Here is a 24,649-nt window from a genome sequence, read left to right on the forward strand (position 1 = left end):
TACAATAATGTTTACCACTGAACATATCATTGCTTAGTTAATCTTAAGTTAATTTTAAGCCTGCCCATAATACTCTGCATACAAGGGGCTTTGGCATGTTACACTTAACCACTGTATTTCTTTGTACTTCTATGTATCATGTTCAAATTATTAAATAAATAAATAAATAAATAAACAGTATAGAGACGCTACCCTACTTACGAACATTTGAGTTATGAACATTCAGACATTCAGACTGCTGTGTTAGTTAAAGTTTCATTTGCAATACTTTCGCAAATCTGAATTTTGAGTTGCGCGCCTTCTGCATAGTACATACAATGTTTTGCCAAAACCCACGCTGGGCAGCACTGAAGTCAATAGTTTGGAATGAAGATTTGATGGAGCTGGAAGAGATGCAGTGTAAGGAAGAGCAAGAAGAACAAGATGAAACTGTTTCTTCTATAAAGTTTGAGACGAAAATGATGGAAGAGGCATTTTCTCTTATGAAGAGAGGTCTCTATATGTTTGAGCTTCAGGACCCCAATATTGAGAGATACTCAAAGGTGTCAACTGGTGTTAACAATTCTATCTCATGCTACTGTCTTATATACAACAAGAAGAGAAAAACAGTGCAACTTCCTTAGACAAATTCTTCAGACCAGTGCCTTCTACATGAAAAGCCTCTTCAGATGTTGAAGAAACCCAGGCTTATGAAACCCTGACTGATGAAGCATTTGATGACGAAGTGTATGAGGTTGACGACCCTCTCCTCCAGTAGCCTCACACAACTTCCGATCTTCCTCTCATCCATCACCGCAAGTTTATTGTACCAATTAAAAATGTAAGAAGTTTTTTATTACAGTATTTATTATTAAAATATGCTTTAGTATTAAGAACTGTACAATAATGATACTGTACAGTATTGTTTAAGTTTTTAATGGACAACAGCGCAGAAAGAGAACAATAATAATAATCGTAACAATAGAAAAATGGCAAAATAACAACTTACAAACAATTCAAGATACGGACAGCCTTCTGGAACGTAACTTGTTCGTAAGTTGGGGGGCGTCTGTATATGAAGTAAAGGATGAGGTGACCATAATAAATGTTAATTTTTCCGACATTGGCTGTTTCCCACTAAAGCATAGTGACCCAGGGAAGAAAATACATTCATCATTCAGTTAATATATGTCTTACCAGAAATATGGACATCATAATTCAAATGACTCTCCAAACTGCAGCATCTTAAAGAACTTCCAAGTTGAATTTAATTCAAAATTAAAAAAAATAATTAAGTGACATACCGTTCTTTTTTACTTTGAAGTCGTTCCAGCTTCTTGGCCACTTTGTAAGACCCTTCTAGTTTCTCTCTTTCTTCATCACTCAATTCAAGATATCTGTAGGATTAAAAAAATATAATAGTCACACATTATAAATATGCAATAAATAAATCATAATAAAATACAGTTTTTCTTCTTCTGAAGGAGGGGTGTTAATGTTGCAGTTTAAAAATTGTAGTGTAAAGCACCCTTCTGGCAAGACAGTGATGGAGTGAATGATGGTGAAAGTTTTTCTTTTTCGGGCCACCCTGCCTTGGTGGGAATCGGCCAGTGTGATAATAAAATAATAATAAAAAAATACAGTAAAGATCTCTTATAAAGCCCCTCTAGGTACTGCAATTTATTTTTAGGTAAAAGAAAGCATCCAAAATTTTAGATGGTCTACTATGAAGGCCTTTCCATGTACTATTTAATTCACATTTACAATAAATTGCTCTACATGAAAGAGCTTTTATAAGCGAGCTTACTGTAGTATACTGTGACTCTAAACAATTTTACATAAAGTGATACAGTGAGTTACTTAGATTAAAATGCAAACAAAATGAGACAATACATGTTAGTAATTACAGTGGACCCCCGCTTAACGATCACCTCCCAATGAGACCAATTATGTAAGTGTATTTATGTAAGTGCGTTTGTACGTGTATGTTTGGGGGTCTGAAATGGACTAATCTACTTCACAATATTCCTTATGGGAACAAATTCGGTCAGTACTGGCACCTGAACATACTTCTGGAAAGAAAAAATATCGTTAACCGGGGGTCCACTGTATATATGGAAGTTTGAAGGAAGGTTAGAAGAACAGGAACAGAATTAGATGAAAACTATTTTGCATGACAGCATATTGCTGTCTAGATTACATCAAGGAGTTTAGGTGCTTTTTAACCCTTTGACTGTTTCAGCCATGTATGTATTTCTTACGAGCCAGTGTTTCGGGCTGTGGCTCGTACGTTGGTTTGCGTGCAGCCAGCAGCAACAGCCTGGTTGATCAGGCTCTGATCCACCAGGAGGCCTGGTCACAGACTGGGCCGTGGGGGCGTTGACCCCCGGAACTCTCTCCAGGTAAACTCCAGGTAATACTCAATACCTCTCAAGCAGGAGAAAGCTGGTAGGCCCACATGCGAGAGGATGGGTCTGTGTGGTCAGTGTGCACCACAAAAAAAATCCTGCAGCATGCAGTGCACGTGAAAAAAACGCTCTGACCATGTTTTTGGATTAAAACGCCGACTTTGACGTGTATTTTCGTGTAGTATTTATGGTTGTATTCTCGTTTTCTTGGTCTCATTTGATAGAATGGAAAACATATTACAGAAATAGAGATGAGTTTGATTAGCTTCATGATGAAAACGACCTTGAAATTGAGCTCTAAGTAGCGGAAACGTTTGATTTTTACCAATGTTCAGGAATAAGCAACTCACACCACACATCCAATACACATCAACTGGGGAGTCTAATATTCTTTCACTAGTGCACTGATATTATTTACACCATTTTTACAATAATGCAGTAGTCTGCATAACAGTAAATTTTGTATTTTTTTGTGTGAATAAAAAATCAAAATAGAAAGCAAGAGTAATATAAGAGGGACCTAGAGACATGACTAATGAACAGAGGATATGTTATTTTAGTGCCAAGAATATCTGCATTGTTTATTCTGGACCCTATTTTGAAATTGGCATCTTTTTTAATTTGCATGAAATTGGCCAAATTGCCAATTTCTGACCACTTTATTGGGTAGTTCAAATCGGTAAATGGGCAGTTTCTTGTACTCGGTTGAAAGAAAAAATGGAGTTCTATGAGTTTCGTCAACTGGAACAATGGAATTGGGTGAAAATAGGGCTCAAAGTTGGCAAAATTGCCGATGCGTATATATCGTCGACATCGCAAACTTCGCGGGAGCGTAATTCTGTAAATTTTCGACCAAATTTCGTACTTTTGGTGTCATTACCATCGGGAAAATTCTGAATCATTTCATAAGAAAAAAAAAAAAATTCCAAAAATTTTTCGACATAGAATGACAGTTTCAGAAAGGGGCTTGCGACAGTCAAAGGGTTAACAATAGCTCTAAATCAACTGGTAACTAGGTGACCTTTCGATGCTTCAGGCAAGGAGGTCCAGATCTTAGTTCTTTTTATGTGCATTGAGTTTTTGCACAGGAGGAGTCAGAGAATTTGTTTTGTCTTGTGTTATGCCTGCAAGTTCTGTTGTAGCTATCAAGGAAAAGTTTCAGAGATGCATTTGTATTGGAACTGATTATCCTCTATATACAGCAGGCACAGTATTACGAGTGCATCTTGTGTATATTAAGTTTAAGGTTCTGAAGAGTGGAGGAGTATGATGTCTGGCACTGGAATGGGTAATCATTCACAAAGCAGCTTTTTGTTGAGTTATTAAGGGTTTTAGGTGATTTGGTGTAGTAGATCCCCAGGCACATGTACCACAAGGTAAGGATAGATTAGAGTTGTACAATATAAGTAGTGCTATATGAGGTATACAGTAATGTATCTTGGAGAGGATGCCAAGTGTTTTGGATACCTTCTCTTTTATGTTCTGGAAGTGGGTGTTAAACTTTAAGTAGGAGTCAAGGTGCAGATCTAAAAATTTTCCTTTGGTTTGTCTTACAATGGAAGAACCATTAATCATTATGTTTAGATGGATATTTGTAGCTCTTTTTCCAAACATTGAAGTGCACTGGGGAGACCACTGATGTAAACGAGGAAGAGCAAAGTGCCAAGAGCTCTGCCTTAATGCACTCCTACATGGACAGGCTAAGTTGATGAGGTTATGCCATGGATGGTGTCTGTTACTAACACTTTAGGTATGCAAGAGTATGACCTCTGATACTATAATATTCTAGTTAAAGATGTAAGATGTGGTCCACTGTATCAAAAGCTTTCCCCAGTTCTATGAACAGGCCCAGGGGATGCTCATCATTTTCAAGAACTGCATAAAGCAGTTCAAGTATTTTTATAATTGCATCATTTGTACTCTTTTTTGGACTACAACTGAACTGGCAGGGGTTGAGTATATTGTGAGATGCTAGGAAGGAATAAACTCGATTATGAATTATTTTTGTCAAAGATTTTAGATAGTAATGGCAAGGTGGATATTGGCCTATAGCTATTAACTTAAGTTGTACAACCTCCTCTGTGTATCAGGGGTAACTCTTGATATTTAAATTCAAATTTGTATTTCTTTTTGTGTTAAAAAAAAAATGTAGTTTACATGTAATAAGCATCACTGGAAAGGTTCCAGGTTTTAATGATTTGTTGAGCAGAACTGCAATATTGGGTGGCAGCACATGAGGTGCTTTTTTGTACACTAGTGTCGGTAAATTAGTTATGCTTCCTGTCTTGTTTTACAGTGAATTTATTATAATTGTTACCTCAGAGACATGCAGATACAAGTCATCTGAACTGCAGTATCTGCACACCTCTGGCAAGGTGACTAACATGCTGGGAGCAAGGGGCTAGTAACTCCTTTTCTTGTATACATTATTAAAGTTAAAAAGAGAAACTTTCGGTTTTCTTTTTGGGCCACCCTGCTTCAGTGGGATATGGCCAGTTTGGTGAAAGAAGAACTTTGTATATTAAGTAAGTTCAACCTCAGTAGTAGGCTGGTAGACAGCAGCTGCCCAGGGAGGTATTACCATCCTGCCAAGTGAGTGTAAAACAGAAGCCTGTAATTGTTTTACATGATGGTGGGATTGCTGGTGTTTTTGTTCTGTCTCATAAATATGCAAGATTTCAGGTATGTCTTGCTACTTCTAATTACACTTAGGTCACACTACACATGCATGTACAAGTATATATACACACACACACACACCCCTCTGGGTTTTCTTCTATTGTCTTACTAGTTCTTGTTTATTTCCTCTTATCTCCATGGGGAAGTGGAACAGAATTCTTCCTCCATAAGCCATGAGTGTCGTAAGAGGTGACTAAAATCGGAAGCAAGGGGCTAGTAACCCCTTCTCTTGTATATACAGTGGACCCCCGCATAACGATTTTAATCCGTGCAAGAGGGGTAATTGTTATGCAAAATAATCGGTATGTGAATGAATTTTCCCCATAAGAAATAATGGAAATAAAATTAATCCGTGCAAGACACCCAAAAGTATGAAAAAAAAAATTTTTTACCACATGAAATATACATTTTCCCACACACAAAGAGAAGGATACATGCACAATAGTAGAGTAGTACATGCACAGTATATATTGTGCATGTACTAGTCTACTAAATGAAGAATAAATGACACTTACCTTTATTGAAGATGCAGCAATGACTGATAAGACACTGTGTCCTGGGAGTGCCTTTTCCTCCTGAGTACTGTAGGTCCTGTTTGGCATTTTCTTCCAGAACAGGCCTTATCACACTGTGTATGCCACTACGATTCTTAAATCTCTCAAACCAACCTTTGCTGGCTTTAAATTCACCAATATGAGCACTAGTTCCAGGCATTTTTCCCTGTTCACCTGGGTGTTAGTCGACTTGTGTGGGTTGCATCCTGGGAGACAAGATTAAGGACCCCAATGGAAATAAGTTAGACAGTCTTCGATGACACTGACTTTTTTGGGTTATCCTGGGTGGCAAATCCTCTGGGGTTAATTGTTTCTTGGTATTCTCAATAAGCCACACCAACAACGGTGCTACAGCAGCAGCAGCAGCTGACGGTGGTACAGCAGCAACAGACGATGCTACAGCAGCAACAGACGATGTTACAGCAGCAGCAGACGATGCTACAGCAGCAGCAGCAGCTGACGGTGGTACAGCAGCAACAGACGACGCTACAGCAGCAACAGACGATGTTACAGCAGCAGCAGACGATGCTACAGCAGCAGCAGCAGCTGACAGTGCAGCAGCAGCAGCAGCTGACAGTGCAGCAGCAGCTGTACCACCAATAGTAGCGATGGTTGATTGGGGTTTATTATACAACCTGGCCAGCTCGGAGACACGCACTCCACTTTCATACTTATCAATGATCTTTTTCTTCATCTCTATTGTAATTCTCACCCTTATTGCTGTAGGGTTGGCACTAGAAGCTTTCTTGGGGCCCATGGTCACTTATTTTCCAGAAAAAGCACCGAAAACACTGTAATAATACGAAATATTCCGATTGTATGCTTGGATGTTACCGCGGAGGCTGGCTGGTAAACAATGCCACCGGCGGAACATGTGAGCGTGGCTCAGGCCGCACATTGGACGCGTCTCGGACGAAAATCGGTGAGCGGGTTTTTAAGCGGTATGTGAGGCAAAATTTTGGCGATTAAAGCAAGCGGTATGCGGATTAATCGCTATGTGATGCCATCGGTATGCGGGGGTCCACTGTATTACTAAATGCAAAAGGAGAAACTTTCGTTTTTCCTTTCGGGCCACCCCGCCTCGGTGGCATACGGCTGGTGTTTTGAAAGAAAGAAAAGAGAAACTTTTTTTCTTTTTGGGCCACCTTATATCAGTGGGATGTGGCTGGTTTGTTGAAAGAAGTTCAAATTCTAGAAAAATGGTGGGTTGTGTTGTCTAGCTCAGGAATTGGTTATCATCTGCACAGCAGCTTTTTGTTGGGTTATTAATGGTTTAAGGTGAATGGTCATGGTAGATCCGCCAGCACTTAGCGACTGTATATACAAGCAATCAATTAATTTTTGCCCTATGGAACAAAAGGCTATGATGCCTCAGAGAATAGTGATGACACATTACCAGCAAAAGCTGGTGGAAGCATGGATGTCCATACAGGGGAGGTAGGTAGAGGGAAACAGAAAAAATGCACCAGAAGCGAATGCAGCTACAAAAATTCCTAGCAAACAAAATTCCAATCTATGCCTTGGTTATCTGCAGGCACGGTATATCTGGTAAAACAGGTGGGACATGCACCTCTGACCATCCCAAAAAATGCCACACCCACATGACAACAGGAAGGTGCAACTCCCTTTCTTGTAACTTATTTCACCCCGAAATGTGTCACTCGTCACTCCACGAAAGAAAGTGCTACAATGTATACTGCCAGGCACATCATCTGAAGGGGACAAGAAGAGACAGACCAGCCAGACTATGGGCAACAAAAGAGGGGAGCCATAACCTCTCCAGAGAAAGAGGTTTTTTAGTGCCAGGAAGGAAAAAAAACTGGTAAGAAATGACAGGAATCTTACACCAACTGAAAACAATTCTGAAGCAGAGGCACAGTCATTGGCCTCCATTCCAGAATAACAAATATTAGAGCCAGCAAATAAAACCCCATCATAAATGCCATCAATATACTGTAATGGCATATGTCTTTGCAAACATACAGGTTCTAAAGCCGTCAACAAACAACAAAATTCCTTACATCAAGGGAGTGCTCACTGAGACAAATGCAATGTTTATAGCATTCACAGAGATCCACATAAAGGATCATTTTGACAACGAAATATGGATCCAGACAGACTAAAATGCGACAGACTAAACAGGCAACAGGGAGGGGGATTTTGGCTTTTACATCTCAGAATCACTCATTTGCTCAGAACTACTAAACACCTCAAATGATGTAGTTGAAGTTTTGGCAGTAAAGACTGAAAACCAAAACCTTTTCATTGTGGTTGTATACAAGCCAACGGATGCAACTTCTCAGCAAATCGGGGAACAGCTTTTGAAAATTGACCACTCTGGAAAGTTTCAACTCCTGCCCAAAACATCTTGCTACTGGGAGATTTCAACTTGAGACACACAAAATGGAGGAGTGTAGCAAATAATATTTTAGCAGAGATCACCCCAGGAGGCAGTTCAGATGAAAATTCACACACACATACGAGCTATTAAATCTCTACACCAAATTCACCTTAAACCAGCAAATATTTGAGCGTACAAGACTAGAAAATACACTGGACCTCATCTTCACTAACAATGATGCTCTGATATGTAATACAGTACAACTGTATCAAAGACAATACACTCAGATCACAACATAATAGAGGTACAGACATGTATGCACAGGGCTCCTGACCAGCAAAATGTGATCAGTCATGAGGGTGTCTTCACAAAATTCAACTTCAATAACAAAAACATACAACACGGATCTGAACCTTTGCCTAAAAAAACAATAAACTCTGTGGTTCTTGAGATCTGCTCAAGGCACATTCCATTAAGAAAAGGAAAGAGAAGATGTAAACTAGAAAAAGAGACGCTGCCTATACAGACAAAGGCGAAGAGTCAGAGCTGCTGAGAGCAGCCAATATATCTGAAATACGAAGGGAAGCACTGGTGAATGAAATTGCAAATATCGAACTTAAGCTGAAGGAATTTTACAGGAGACAAGAATCGCAGAAGAACTAAAACCCATAAAGGAAATTGAAAAAAAACTTCCCTTATGCCAAATCTCAAGGAAAAACAACATCCAGTATTGGGCCCCTGCTTAGGCGAGATGGGACATACACAGATGACAGCCAAGAAATGAATGAGATACTAAAGTCCCAATATGACTCGGTGTTCAGCAAGCCATTACCCAGACTAAGGGTCGACAATCCAAGTGAATTCTTTATGAACAACATCCAAAATTTAGTCATCTCAAAAATCTTGGATATTATCCTAACACCACAAGACTTTGAAAAGGCAATAAGTGACATGCGAATGCACTCTGCCTCAGGCCCAGACTCGTGGAACTCCATGTTCATCAAGAACTGCAAGAAGCCCGTCACGTGCCTTCAGCATTCTATGGAGAGGAAGCATGGACACAGGCGTCATCCCACACTCACCAAAAACAACAGACAGCCCCACTCTACAAAGGTGGCAGTAAAGCAATTGCAAAGAACTACAGACCGATAGCACTAACATCCCATATCATAAAAATCTTTGAAAAGGTTCTAATAAGCAAGATCACCAACTACCTAGATACCCACCAATTACACAATCCAAGGCAACACAGATTTAGAGCAGGTTGCTCCTGCCTGTCCCAGCTACTGGACCATTATGACAAGGTACTGGATGCTGTAGAGGATAAACAAATTACAGATGTAATATACACAGACTGGAAAAGCCTTCAACAAGTGTGACCATGGTGTAATAGCGCACAAAATGCATGATAAAGGAATAACAGGAAAAGTTGGTAGATGGATCTTTAACTTCCTGACAAATAGAACAAAAAGAGTAATAGTAACAGAGTAAAGTCTGAGGCAGCTATGGTGAAAAGCTGTTCCACAAGGCACAGTACTCACTCCCATCCTATTCCTCATCCTCATATCTGACAGAGATGTAAACCATAGCTCCGTGTCTTCCTTTGTAGATGACACCCGAATTGCCATGACAGTGACCTCCATCAAAGACATCGCAAGACTCCAAGCGGACATCAACCAAATCTTCAAATGGGCAACTCAAAACAGTGTGAAGTTCAATGAAGAGAAATTTCAACTACTCAGATATGGAAAACTTCAGGAAATTAAAACTATCAAGGTCTACAACAAATTCTAATCATACAATAGAGCGAAAAAGTAATGTGAAGGGCCTGGAAGTGATAATGTCAGAGGATCTCGCCTTCAAAGACCACAACAATGTATCTACTGCATCTGCTAGGAAAATGATAGGATGGATAATGAGAAAGTTCGAAAATAGGGATGCCAAGTCCATGATGATTCTCTTCATATTGCTTGCTCTCTCTAGGCCGAATTACTGCTGTACACTAACTGACCCATTCAAGGCAGGCAAAATTGCTGACCTGGAGAGTGTACAAATAACTTTCATGGCACACATAAGTACAATAAGGCACCTAAATTACTGGGAACAGTTGAAGTCCCTTGATTTGTATTCCCTGGAATGAAGGCAAGAGATATACATGATGATATACATGATAATATACACTTGGAAAATCCTAGAGGGAGTAGTACCAAACGTGCACATGAAAATCACTCCCTATGAAAGCAAAAGACTAGGCAGGAGATGCAACATTCCCCCAATGAAAAGCAGGGGGATCACAAGTACACAATAAGTGTTCAGGGACAAAGACTGTTCAACTGCCTCTCAGCATACATTAGGGGGATTACCAACAGACCCCTGGCTGTCTTTAACCCTTTCAGGGTCGGCAGGCCCTCTCCTAAACTTGTTTTCAGGATCGAAAAAAAAAAAATTCTTATGAAATGACAGAATCTCGTTCTGATCATAATGACACCAAAAGTATGAAATTTGATGGAAAACTTACGGAATTATGATCTCGCGAAGTTTGCGGTCTCGATGATGTTTACGCATCGGCAATTTCGTCCACTTTGAGCCCTATTTTTGGCCAATTCCAATGTACCAGTTTACAAAAATCATAACTATTTCACTAGAACTCCATTTTTCTATCGAATGAGTACAAGAAACCACCCATTTACCGATTTCAACTATTCAATAAAGTGATCCAAAATTGGCAAAATTGCCAATTTCACACTAATTTCAAAAGATGCCAATTTCCAAATAGGGTCCAGAGTAAACAAGACAGACATTCCAGGCATTAAAATAACATTTCCTCTGTTCATTACTCACATCCCCAGGCCTCTGTTACATTTTTCTTTTCCACTTTGAATTTTTATTCTCACAAAAAATAGAAGATTTACTGTTATGCAGATTACTGCATTAGTGTAGAAATCGTATAAATAATATCAGCGCACTTGTAAAAGAATATTAGATTCACCAGTTGACATGTATTGGATGCGTGGGTTGATTTATTTACTTTTGAACCTTGGAAAAAATCGAACATTTCTGCTACTTTGAGCTCAGTTTCAAGGTACTTTTCATTGCGAAACCAATAAAAATCATCTCAATTTCCATAATATGTCTTCCATTCTATAAAATGAGACCAGGAAAATTAGAATGCAACCATAAATAGCACACGAAAATACACTGCAAATTCACTGTTTTAAACCAAAAACACGGTCAGAGTTTTTTTTCTCATTATGCACTGTGCTGCAGGATGTTTTTTATACTGCGCACACTGACCAGACCCATTCTTTTATATGTAGGTCTACCAGCTTTCTCTTGCTATATTTGAAGGAGCTAGAATTTATGAGTACTAGTATGGCACCAACCCTGAAAGGGTTAAGAAGGCACTGGACAGGCACCTAAAGTCAGTACCTGACCAGCAGGGCTGTGGTTCATACATCAGTTTGTGTGCAGCTAGCAGTAACAGCCTGGTTGATCAGATCCTGATCCACCACGAGGTCTGGTCTCAGACTGAGCCATGGGGGCACTGACCCCCTGAAACCCTCTCCAGGTATACTCCAGGTATTATTAGTCTTAAGATAGGAATGAAGTCTATATGAATCAATAGACTGGCTGATGGGAAGCTTTGAAAGAGCTTGTAAAGTTGTCTTGAAAATGAAAACAAAAATGTTTATTTCCTTTCAAGGCTTACATTGTGTGGTTTACATATTATAAAATATTAATTACAAAGATAAAAGGATAAAAGGTTAATGGGTAGGCTCCAGGATGTACGTTTATAGAGGGGCAACTGATATATCGGATCATTATTTAGTTGTAGCTACAGTTAGAATAAGAGGTAGATGGGACAAGAGGAAGGTGGCAACAAGAAGTAGGAGGGAAGTGAAAGTATATAAACTAAGGGAGGAGGATGTTTGGGTGAGATATAAGCAACTATTGGCAGAAAAGTGGGGGGGTTGAAGAGGGTTGGATGAGTTTTAAAAATGCAGTATTAGAATGTGGTGCAGAAGTTTGTGGTTATAGGAGGGTGGCTGCAGGAGGAAAGAGGAGTGATTGCTGGAATGAAGTAAAGGGTGTGATAAAAGAGAAAAAGTTAGCTTATGAGAGGTTTTTACAAAGCAGAAGTGTTATAAGAAGAGCAGAGTATATGGAGAGTAAAAGAAAGGTGAAGAGAGTGGTGAGAGAGTGCAAAAGGAGAGCAGATGATAATGGGAGAGGCACTGTCAAGAAATTTTAATGAAAATAAGAAAAAGTTTTGGAGCGAGTTAAACAAGTTAAGAAAGCCTAGGGAACGTATGGATTTGTCAGTTAAAAACAGAGTAGGGGAGTTAGTAGATGGGGAGAGGGAGGTATTCGGTAGATGGCGAGAATATTTTGAGGAACTTTTAAATATTGAGGAAGAAAGGGAAGTGGTAATTTCATGCACTGGTCAGGGAGGTATACCATCTTTTAGAAATGAAGAAGAGCAGAATATAAGTGTGGGGGAGGTGCGTTTACCTGGAGTTTACCTGGAGAGAGTTTCGGGGGTCAACGCCCCCACGGCCCGGTCTGTGACCAGGCCTCCTGGTGGATCAGCGCCTGATCAACCAGGCTGTTGCTGCTGGCTGCACGCAAACCAACGTACGAGCCACAGCCCGGCTGATCAGGAACTGACTTTAGGTGCTTGTCCAGTGCCAGCTTGTCCAGTGCGTGAGGCATTACGTAGAATGAAAGGGAGTAAAGCAGCTGGAACTGATGGGATCATGACAGAAATGTTAAAAGCAGGGGGGAATATAGTGTTGGAGTGGTTGGTACTTTTCTTTAATAAATGTATGAAAGAGGGGAAGGTACCTAGGGATTGGCAGAGAGCATGTGTAGTCCCTTTATATAAAGGGAAGGGGGACAAAAGACTGTAAAAATTATAGAGGAATAAGTTTATTGAGTATACCAGGAAAAGTGTACGGTAGGGTTATAAATGAAAGAATTAGAGGTAAGACAGAATGTAGGATTGCGGATGAGCAAGGAGGTTTCAGAGTGGGTAGGGGATGTGTAGATCAAGTGTTTACATTGAAGCACATATTTATTTATTTATTTTATTATTTATTATCACACTGGCCGATTCCCACCAAGGCAGGGTGGCCCGAAAAAGAAAAACTTTCACCATCATTCACTCCATCACTGTCTTGCCAGAAGGGTGCTTTACACTACAATTTTTAAACTGCAACATTAACACCCCTTCTTCAGAGTGCAGGCACTGTACTTCCCATCTCCAGGACTCAAGTCCGGCCTGCCGGTTTCCCTGAACCCCTTCATAAATGTTACTTTGCTCACACTCCAACAGCACGTCAAGTATTAAAAACCATTCGTCTCCATTCACTCCTATCAAACACGCTCACATACGCTTGCTGGAGGTTCAAGCCCCTCGCACACAAAACCTCCTTTACCCCCTCCCTCCAACCTTTCCTAGGCCGACCCCTACCCCGCCTTCCTTCCACTACAGACTGATACACTCTTGAAGTCATTCTGTTTCGCTCCATTCTCTCTACATGTCCGAATCACTTCAACAACCCTTCCTCAGCCCTCTGGACAACAGTTTTGGTAATCCCGCACCTCCTCCTAACTTCCAAACTACGAACTCTCTGCATTATATTCACACCACACATTGCCCTCAGACATGACATCTCCACTGCCTCCAGCCTTCTCCTCTCTGCAACATTCATCACCCATGCTTCACACCCATATAAGAGTGTTGGTAAAATTATACTCTCATACATTCCCCTCTTTGCCTCCAAGGACAAAGTTATTTGTCTCCACAGACTCCTAAGTGCACCACTCACCCTTTTCCCCTCATCAATTCTATGATTCACCTCATCCTTCATAGACCCATCCGCTGACACGTCCACTCCCAAATATCTGAATACATTCACCTCCTCCATACTCTCTCCCTCCAATCTGATATCCAATCTTTCATCACCTAATATTTTTGTAATCCTCATAACCTTACTCTTTCCTGTATTCACTTTTAATTTTCTTCTTTTGCACACCCTACCAAATTCATCCACCAATCTCTGCAACTTCTCTTCAGAATCTCCCAAGAGCACAGTGTCATCAATGATTCACCTCATCCTTCATAGACCCATCCGCTGACACGTCCACTCCCAAATATCTGAATACATTCACCTCCTCCATACTCTCTCCCTCCAATCTGATATCCAATCTTTCATCACCTAATATTTTTGTAATCCTCATAACCTTACTCTTTCCTGTATTCACTTTTAATTTTCTTCTTTTGCACACCCTACCAAATTCATCCACCAATCTCTGCAACTTCTCTTCAGAATCTCCCAAGAGCACAGTGTCATCAGCAAAGAGCAACTGTGACAACTCCCACTTTATGTGTGATTCTTTATCTTTTAACTCCACACCTCTTGCCAAGACCTTCGCATTTACTTCTCTTACAACCCCATCTATAAATATATTAAACAACCACGGTGACATCACACATCCTTGTCTAAGGCCTACTTTTACTGGGAAAAAATTTCCCTCTTTCCTATGTACTCTAACTTGAGCCTCACTATCCTCGTAAAAACTCTCCACTGCTTTCAGTAACCTACCTCCTACAATATACACCTGCAACATCTGCCACACTGCCCCCCTATCCACCCTGTCATACGCCTTTTCCAAATCCATAAATGCCACAAAGACCTCTTTAGCCTTATCTAAATACTGTTCACTTATATGTTTCACTGTAAACACCTGAACAATATTTAGATAAAGGTAGGGAATTTTTTATTGCATTTATGGGTTTAGAAAAGGCATATGATAGAGCGGATAGGGGAGCAATGTGGCAGATGTTGCAAGTACGGTGGACCCCCGGTTAACAATATTTTTTCACTCCATAAGTATGTTCAGGTGCCAGTACTGACCGAATTTATTCCCATAAGGAATATTGTGAAGTAGATTAGTCCATTTCAGACCCCCAAACATACACGTACAAACGCACTTACATAAATACACTTACATAATTGGTCGCATTCGGAGGTAATCGTTATGCGGGGGTCCACTGTATATGGAATAGGTGGTAAGTTGCTAAATGTTGTAAAGAGTTTTTATGAGGATAGTGAGGCTCATGTTAGGGTGTGTAGAAGAGAGGGAGACTACTTCCTGGTAAAAGTAGGTCTTAGACAGGGATGTGAAATGTCACCATGGTGGTTTAATATATTTATAGATGGGGTTGTAAAAGAAGTAAATGCTAGGGTGTTCAGGAGAGGGGTGGGATTAAATTATGGGGAATCAAATACAAAATGGGAATTGAAACAGTTACTTTTTGCTGATGATACTGTGCTCATGGGAGATTCTAAAAAAATTGCAAAGGTTAGTGGATGAGTTTGGGAGTGTGTGTAAAGGCAGAAAGTTGAAAGTGAGCATAGAAAAGAGTAAAGTGATGATGGTACCAAATGATTTAGATAAAGAAAACTTGGATATCAAACTGGGAGGAGGAGTATGGAAGAAGCGAATGTTTTCAGATACTTGGGAGTTGACGTGTTGGCAGATGGATTTATGAAGGATGAGGTTAATCATAGAATTGATAAGGGAAAAAAGGTGAGTGGTGCGTTGAGGTATATGTGGAGTCAACGTTATCTATGGAGGTAAAGAAGGGAATGCATGAAAGTATAGTAGTGCCAACACTCTTATATGGGTGTGAAGCTTGGGTTGTGAACGCAGCAGCGAGGAGGCAGTTGGAGGCAGTGGAGATGTCCTGTCTAAGGGCAATGTGTGGTGTAAATATTATGCAGAAAATTCGGAGTGTGGAAATTAGGAGAAAGTGTGGAGTTAATAAAAGTATTAGTCAGAGGGCTGAAGAGGGGTTGTTGAGGTGGTTTGGTCATTTAGAGAGAATGGATCAAAGTAGAATGACATGGAGAGCATTTAAATCTGTAGGAGAAGGAAGGCGGGGTAGGGGTCATCCTCGAAAAGGTTGGAAGGAAGGGTTAAGGGAGGTTTTGTGGGAGAGGGGCTTGGACTTCCAGCAGGCGTGCATGAGCGTGTTCGATAGGAGTGAATGGAGATGAATGGTATTGGGACCTGACGATCTGTTGGAGTGTGAGCAGGGTAATATTTAGTGAAAGGATTCAGGGAAACCGGTTATTTTTATATAGCCAGACTCGAGTCCTGGAAATGGGAAGTACAATGCCTGCACTCTAAAGGAGGGGTTCGGGATATTAGCAGTTTGGAGGTATATGTTGTGTATCTTTATACGTATATGCTTGTAAACTGTTGTGTTCTGAGCACCTCTGCAAAAACAGTGATTATATGTGAGTGAGGTGAAAGTGTTGAATGATTAAATTATTTTCTTTTGGGGGATTTTCTTTCTTTTTGGGTCACCCTGCCTCGGTTGGAGATGGCAGACTTGTTGAGAGAGAGAAAAAAAAAAATTACAAAGGACACTAGCATGCCTAGGCATTTAGGGCAGACTAATCCTAATTCTTACTCTATACTGACAGGTTATGGAGCAGCACTCACAAGAAACAATCAAGAGGGATGCAAGAAGCTCAATACGAGATTTAAGGAAGTATTTAGAGTAGAGATAGGAAGGGCCCTGGGAAGACAGCACAGACAGGAACACCAACAGGGAACATACCAACAAGTGTTGGATGACATACAACTGAGGAGGAGGTGTAGAAGCCGCTAAGTGACCTTGATACCTCAAATGCAATAGGACTGGACAATATCTCCCCATGGGTCCTTAGAGAAGGAGCAGAGATGCTGTGTGTGCCACTAACCACAATCTTCAACACATCCCTTGAAACTGGGCAACTACCCGAGGTATGGAAGACGGCAAATGTAGTCCCCATTTTAAAAAAAAAGGAGACAGAAACGAGGCACTAAACTACAGACCAGTGTCACTGATGTGTGTAGTATGCAAAGTCAGAGAAGATTATCGGGAGGAGAGTGGTGGAACACCTGGAACGGAACAAGATTATAAATGACAACTATCACGGATTCATGGAAGGCAAATCCTGTGTTACAAACCTTCTAGAGTTTTATGACACAGTAACAGAAGACATGAGAGAGAGGGGTGGGCTGATTGCATTTTCCTGGGCTACAGGAAGGCCTTTGATACAGTTCCACACAAGAGATTTGTGCAGAAGCTCGAGGATCAGGTTTGTATAACAGGAAGGGCACTGCAATGGATCAGGGAATACCTGACAGGGAGGCAACAACAAGTCATGGTACGCGATGAGGTATCACAGTGGGCACCTGTGACGAGCAGGGTCCCACGGGGGTCAGTTCTAGGACCAGTGATATTCTTGGTATATGTGATTGACATGATGGAAGGGACAGACTCAGAAGTGTCCCTGTTTGCAGATGATGATAGGTTAATGAGGAGAATTAAATCTGATGAGGATCAGGCAGGATTACAGAGACCTGGACAGGTTGTAAGCCTGGTCCAGCAACTGGCTTCTCGAATTCAACCCCGCCAAATGCAAAGTCATGAAGATTGGGGTAAGGCAAAGAAAACTGCAGACAGAGTATAGGCTAGGTGGCCAAAGATTGCAAACCTCGCTGAAGGAGAAAGATCTTGGGGCGAGTATAACACCAAGCACATCTCCGGAAGTACAAATCAACCAGACAACTGCTGCAGTATATGGGCACCTGGCAAACCTAAGAATAGCATTCCGACACCTTAGTAAGGAATCATTCAAGACGCTATACACTGTATGTCAGGCCTATACTGCAGTATGCAGCACCAGTCTAGAACTCACACCTGGTCAAGCATGTCAAGAAATTAGAGAAAGTGCAAAGATTTGCAACAAGGTTAGTTCCGGAACTCAGGGAACATCCTACGAAGAAAATCGGCCTGACGAAACTGGATGACAGGAGGGTCAGGGGAGACATGATAATGACATACAAAATGCTGCATGGAATAGATAAGGTGGATAGAGACAGGATGTTCCTGAGAGGGGACACAGAAACAAGGGGTCACAATTGGAAGCTGAAGACTCAGACGAGTCAAAGGGATGTTAGGAAGCATTTCTTCAGTCACAGATGTCAGGAAGTGGAATAGTCTAGCAAGTGATGTAGCGGAGGCAGGAACCATGCATAGCTTTAAGACAAGGTATGACAATGCTTAGGGAGCAGAGAGAGAGAGAGAGAGAGAGAGAGAGAGAGAGAGAGAGAGAGAGAGAGAGAGAGAGAGAGAGAGAGAGAGAGAGAGAGAGAGAGAGACAGACAGACACAGACAGAGAGACAGACAGAGAGAGAGACAGAGAGAGACAGAGACAGAGAGAGAGACAGAGACAGAGAGAGAGACAGAGACAGAGAGACAGAGAGAGAGAGAGAGAGAGAGAGAGAGAGAGAGAGAGAGAGAGAGAGACAGAGAGAGAGAGAGACAGAGAGAGAGACAGAGAGAGAGACAGAGAGAGAGACAGAGAGAGAGACAGAGAGAGAGACAGAGAGAGAGACAGAGAGAGAGACAGAGAGAGAGACAGAGAGAGAGACAGAGACAGAGAGAGACAGAGACAGAGAGACAGAGACAGAGAGAGAGAAATGTGACAAAGCCTATAGATCAGCCTTGGTTTGGCTTTCGTTGTAGAGAGGCTGCTACTGCTAAGTACAAAGCATGGCGAAGGTATAAGAGACATCCTACCACCTACAACAGGAACTTGCACAGGCAAGCCTGTAGGCATATGGGTGACGTTCAAAAGTGGGTCATTGCTAAATGGGAGGTGGACACTAAAAGAAAGCTAGCATCAGGTAGGGTAGGCTCCAAAACCTGGTGGTCCCTGGTCAAGGACAGACAAGGTTATCTGCCTGATGAACTCATTCCACCTCTAAATCGACAGGATGGGACCACCTCTACTAGTAGTCAAGAGAAGGCGGATCTCTTTGCTGAACACTTTGCTACCAAAATGCAAGTTCCTGATCCAGCAAGGGACCCTCCTTGGCTAGCTGCAAGAACTGTGTCAAAACTGTTAGTGGTGACAATAAGGCAGGAGGAGGTGCATTTCCTTCTTAAATTGCTTGACCAAGAAAAGGCTGTGGGCCCAGACAAGTTGAGCCCAAGATTGCTGAGAAGTGCAGACCAGCTAGCAGCACCTCTAACTCGCATCTTTCAGCACTGTCTAGTACAGTGTAAATGGCCCTCTCCATGGAAAGAGGCAAATGTAGTCCCTGTTCACAAAAAGAAGAGCAGAGCAGAAATCAGCAACTACAGACCAGTGTCACTCCTGTCAATCACTGGTTAAGATCCTTGAGACAATAATCTCAAGACAAATGACAGAGTTTTTTGACTACCACTCACTACTTTGTGATCGTCAATATGGCTTCAGGAAAGGTTACTCTGCTGCTGATCTGTTGTTAAACCTCTCCACTAAGTGGCACCAGTCACTGGATGAATCCAAAGTCAGCTGTGTGGTAGCACTGGACATTGCTGGCACTTTCGACCAGGTGTGGCACCAGGGCCTCTTAGCAAAACTTCAAGCACTGGGAATTGCAGGCTCTACGCTATGTCTCCTCAGTGATTACCTTCATGGTAGATCTCTAAGTGTAGTTCTCAATGGAACGGAACCAGCAAGACATCCTATTGGGGCAAGTGTTCCACAAGGAAACGTGCTGGGACCATTGTTATGGAATGTCTACTTCAACGACCTTCTTCATCTCATCCCAGAATCACATGCACATGCAGACGACTGCACACTGACATTCACTTATCCAAGAAAAGAAATGCCAGCTGTTCTAAGCTATATCAATCACCAGCTGAGAGCTATATCAGCTTGGGGAAATAGATGGCAAGCAACATTTGCACCTGAGAAAACGCAAATGATGATCGTCTCTAGGCACCATGATGGTAATGCTGGTGCAGTAGTAAGGATGAATGGGAGGGTGTTAGCACCTGGAGAAGAAGTTGATATCCTTGGGGTGAAATTTGACTCCAAACTAACCATGAAGAACCATGTTGTAAATCTTGCAAACAAGGCAGCCAGGAAGCTTACAGCACTTCGCCGTATCTCGCATCTACTTGACAGTAGGGGTTGCAAGATTCTGTACGAGGCACAAGTATGCTCGCACCTTGAGTATGCTCCACTTTCTTGGTTTGCCTGCCCCCCCCTCTCATCTGCGACTGATTGACAGAGTAGAGAACAGAGCAAGACATCTCATCTCTCGCCTGGACCCATCCTGGATAGATCTGTCATTTCAGCAGAGCCTTCAACACAGGAGGGATGTGGGTGGCCTTACTGTTATGTACAAGGCCAATATTATCAAAGTGCCACACTTGGATCCACTTCGAGGACAGCGTGAAATAAGCTTTTATGCCACAAGACGGGCAGCAAGCAGCAACTTCACTCTGGCTGTACCCTTCTCCAGAACATCACTCCATCTGAGATCATATATACCCAGGATGACTCGAGTATGGAACACATTCGTACAGCATAATGATGCCAACGAGATAAAGTCAGTTGATCAAATGAAAATGCTGGCCCACAGATGGCTCCAATTTCATCCTGTTCCCTACTTGTATGTCTCATAACAATAAAAATGATTTCAAATGAGCTGATGTAGGTAACAGCTCTTAGCTTGCCAATAAAGCTAGGGATCCTTAACCTGTAAATAGCTTGTCAATAAAGCTAGGGATCCTTAACCTTGTCAAACTCTGTGTAAAAAAAAAAAAAAAAAAAAAAAAAAAAAAAGAGAGAGAGAGAGAGAGAGACAGAGAGAGACACAGAGAGAAAGAGAGAGAGAGACAGAGAGAGAGAGACAGAGAGAGAGAGACAGAGAGAGAGAGACAGAGAGACAGAGAGACAGAGAGACAGAGACAGAGAGAGAGAGAGAGAGAGAGAGAGAGAGAGAGAGAGAGAGAGAGAGAGAGAGAGAGAGAGAGGACCTAGTAGCAATCAGTGAAGAGGTGGGGCCAGGAGCTGAGTCTCGAACCCTGCAACCACAATTAGGCAAGTACATTTTAATATACATTATTACATTTTTTTTTTTCAACAAGTCGGTCGTCTCCCACCGAGGCAGGGTGACCCAAAAAAAAGAAAGAAAATCCCCAAAAAGAAAATACTTTCATCATCATTCAACACTTTCACCACACTCACACATTATCACTGCTTTTGCAGAGGTGCTCAGAATACAACAGTTTAGAAGCATATACGTATAAAGATACACAACATATCCCTCCAAACTGCCAATATCCCAAAACCCCTCCTTTAAAGTGCAGGCATTGTACTTCCCATTTCCAGGACTCAAGTCTGACTATATGAAAATAACCGGTTTCCCTGAATCCCTTCACTAAATATTACCCTGCTCACACTCCAACAGATCGTCAGGTCCCAAGTATCATTCGTCTCCATTCACTCCTATCTAACACGCTCATGCACGCTTGCTGGAAGTCCAAGCCCCTCGCCCACAAAACCTCCTTTACCCCCTCTCTCCAACCCTTTCGAGGACGACCCCTACCCCGCCTTCCTTCCCCTATAGATTTATATGCTTTCCATGTCATTCTACTTTGATCCATTCTCTCTAAATGACCAAACCACCTCAACACCAACTCTTCTGCCCTCTGACTAATGCTTTTATTAACTCCACACCTTTTCCTAATTTCCACACTCCGAATTTTCTGCATAATATTTACATCACACATTGCCCTTAAACAGGACATCTCCACTGCCTCCAACCGTCTCCTCACTGCTGCATTTACCACCCAAGCTTCACACCCATATAAGAGTGTTGGTACTACTATACTTTCATACATTCCCTTCTTTGCCTCCATAGATAACGTTTTTTGACTCCACATATACCTCAACGCACCACTCACCTTTTTTCCCTCATCAATTCTATGATTTACCTCATCTTTCATAAATCCATCCGCCGACACATCAACTCCCAAGTATCTGAAAACATTCACTTCTTCCATGCTCCTCCCCAATTTGATATCCAATTTTTCTTTATCTAAATCATTTGACACCCTCATCACCTTACTCTTTTCTATGTTCACTTTCAACTTTCTACCTTTACACACATTCCCAAACTCATCCACTAACCTTTGCAATTTTTCTTTAGAATCTCCCATAAGCACAGTATCATCAGCAAAAAGTAACTGTGTCAATTCCCATTCTGAATTTGATTCACCAAAATTTAATCCCATCCCTCTGCCGAACACCCTAGCATTTACTTCCTTTACAACCCCATCTATAAATATATTAAACAACCATGGTGACATTACACATCCCTGTCTAAGACCTACTTTTACTGGGAAGTATTCTCCCTCTCTTCTACACACCCTAACCTAAGCCTCACTATCCTCATAAAAACTCTTTACAGCATTTAGTAACTTACCACCTATTCCATATACTTGCAACATCTGCCACATTGCTCCTCTATCCACTCTATCATACCTGGAGTTTACCTGGAGAGAGTTTCGGGGGTCAACGCCCCCGCGGCCCGGTCTGTGACCAGGCCTCCTGGTGGATCAGCGCCTGATCAACCAGGCTGTTGCTGCTGGCTGCACGCAAACCAACGTACGAGCCACAGCCCGGCTGATCAGGAACTGACTTTAGGTGCTTGTCCAGTGCCAGCTTGAAGACTGCCAGGGGTCTGTTGGTAATCCCCCTTATGTGTGCTGGGAGGCAGTTGAACAGTCTCGGGCCCCTGACACTTATTGTATGGTCTCTTAACGTGCTAGTGACACCCCTGCTTTTCATTGGGGGGATGGTGCATCGTCTGCCAAGTCTTTTGCTTTCGTAGTGAGTGATTTTCGTGTGCAAGTTCAGTACTAGTCCCTCTAGGATTTTCCAGGTGTATATAATCATGTATCTCTCCCTCCTGCGTTCCAGGGAATACAGGTTTAGAAACCTCAAGCGCTCCCATGTGGGGTGTTTTATCTCCGTTATGTTGGCTGCCATGAAAGTTCTCTGTACATTTTCTAGGGTCAGGCAATTTCACCTGCCTTGAAAGTGCTGTTAGGGGAGTGCAGCAATATTCCAGCCTAGATAGAACAAGTGACCTGAAGAGTGTCATCATGGGCTTGGCCTCCCTAGTTTTGAAGGTTCTCATTATCCATCCTGTCATTTTCTAGCAGATCGATTGATACAATGTTATGGTCCTTGAAGGTGAGATCCTCCACATAATCCTCCCAGGTCTTTGACGTTGGTGTTTCGCTCTATTTTGTGGCCAGAATTTGTTTTGTACTCTGATGAAGATTTAATTTCCTCATGTTTACCATATCTGAGTAATTGAAATTTCTCATCGTTGAACTTCATATTGTTTTCTGCAGCCCACTGAAAGATTTGGTTGATGTCCGCCTGGAGCCTTGCAGTGTCTGCAATGGAAGACACTGTCATGCAGATTCGGGTGTCATCTGCAAAGGAAGACACGGTGCTGTGGCTGACATCCTTGTCTATGTCGGATAAATCCATAAATGCAATAAAAACTTCCCTACCTTTATCTAAATACTGGTCACATATATGCTTCAATGTGAACACTATTACATTATTACAAACTTATATGAAAGTTAGGTAACTGAAGTGATTAACATCAACGAGATTGATAATAGTGAGGTACTACAAAACACACAACAATATTACATTTAGTAAATTCAGTAATGGGAATGGCTTTTATCTTGGCACAATACACTGTTTCTATAAAAGCTCCTAAACTGGGAGAGTATTTCAGGCAAACTTAGGAGGCTGCGAGTGATCTGTTTTTTCTAAATAAATTTCAAATGATGAACTTGAAAAAAAGCCTTGTATTCTTTATAACAATGATTAATAATAATAATAATAATAATAATAATAATAATAATAATAATAATTGTTCTAGGTAGTAGGTTGGTAGACAGCAACCGCCCAGGGAGGTACTACCGTCCTGCCAAGTGAATGTAAAGTGAAAGCCTGTAATTGTTTTACAAGATGGTAGGATTGCTGGTGTCTTTTGTCTGTCTCATAAATATGCAAGATTACAGGTAAGTCTTGCTACTTCTACTTACACTTAGGTCACACTACACATACATGTACAAGCATATATATACACACCCCTCTGGGTTTTCTTCTATTTTCTTTCTAATTCTTGTTCTTGTTTATTTCCTCTTATCTCCATGGGGAAGTGGAACAGAATTCTTCCTCTGTAAGCCATGCGTGTCGTAAGAGGCGACTAAAATGCCGGGAGCAAGGGGCTAGTAACCCCTTCTCCTGTATATATTACTAAATTTAAAAGGAGAAACTTCAGTTTTTTCTTTTGGGCCACCCCACCTCAGTGGGATACGGCTGGTACGTTGAAAGAAGAAGAAGAATAATAATAATAATAATAATTGTTCTAGGTAGTAGGTTGGTAGACAGCAACCGCCCAGGGAGGTACTACCGTCCTGCCAAGTGAATGTAAAGTGAAAGCCTGTAATTGTTTTACAAGATGGTAGGATTGCTGGTGTTTTTTGTCTCATAAACATGCAAGATTACAGGTACGTCTTGTTTCTTCTACTTACACTTAGGTCACACTACCCATACATGTGCAAGCATATATATACACACCTCTCTGGGTTTTTTCTATTTTCTTTCTACTTCTTGTTCGTGTTTATTTCCTATCTCCATGGGAAAGTGGAACAGAGTTCTTCCTCCAAAAGCCATGCGTGTTGTAAGAGGCGACTAAAATGCCGGGAGCAAGGGCCTAGTAACCCCTTCTCCTGTATAAATTACTAAATT

The 24,649-nt window shown here is 41.5% G+C and overlaps 1 protein-coding gene across 1 annotated transcript in view; it reads right to left on the bottom strand.

Annotated features, from left to right (window-relative positions):
* The window catches only part of LOC128704929 (uncharacterized), a 193,604-nt gene that overhangs the window by 40,682 nt on the left and 128,273 nt on the right, over window positions 1–24,649 (bottom strand). The window contains exon 6 of the mRNA XM_070104387.1: window positions 1,284–1,376. Within this exon, the coding sequence (XP_069960488.1) occupies window positions 1,284–1,376 (93 nt within the window). The remainder of the gene's footprint in view (window positions 1–1,283; window positions 1,377–24,649) is intronic.

This window comes from Cherax quadricarinatus, chromosome 91 (assembly GCF_038502225.1).
Source record: "Cherax quadricarinatus isolate ZL_2023a chromosome 91, ASM3850222v1, whole genome shotgun sequence".
Taxonomy (NCBI): domain Eukaryota; kingdom Metazoa; phylum Arthropoda; class Malacostraca; order Decapoda; family Parastacidae; genus Cherax; species Cherax quadricarinatus.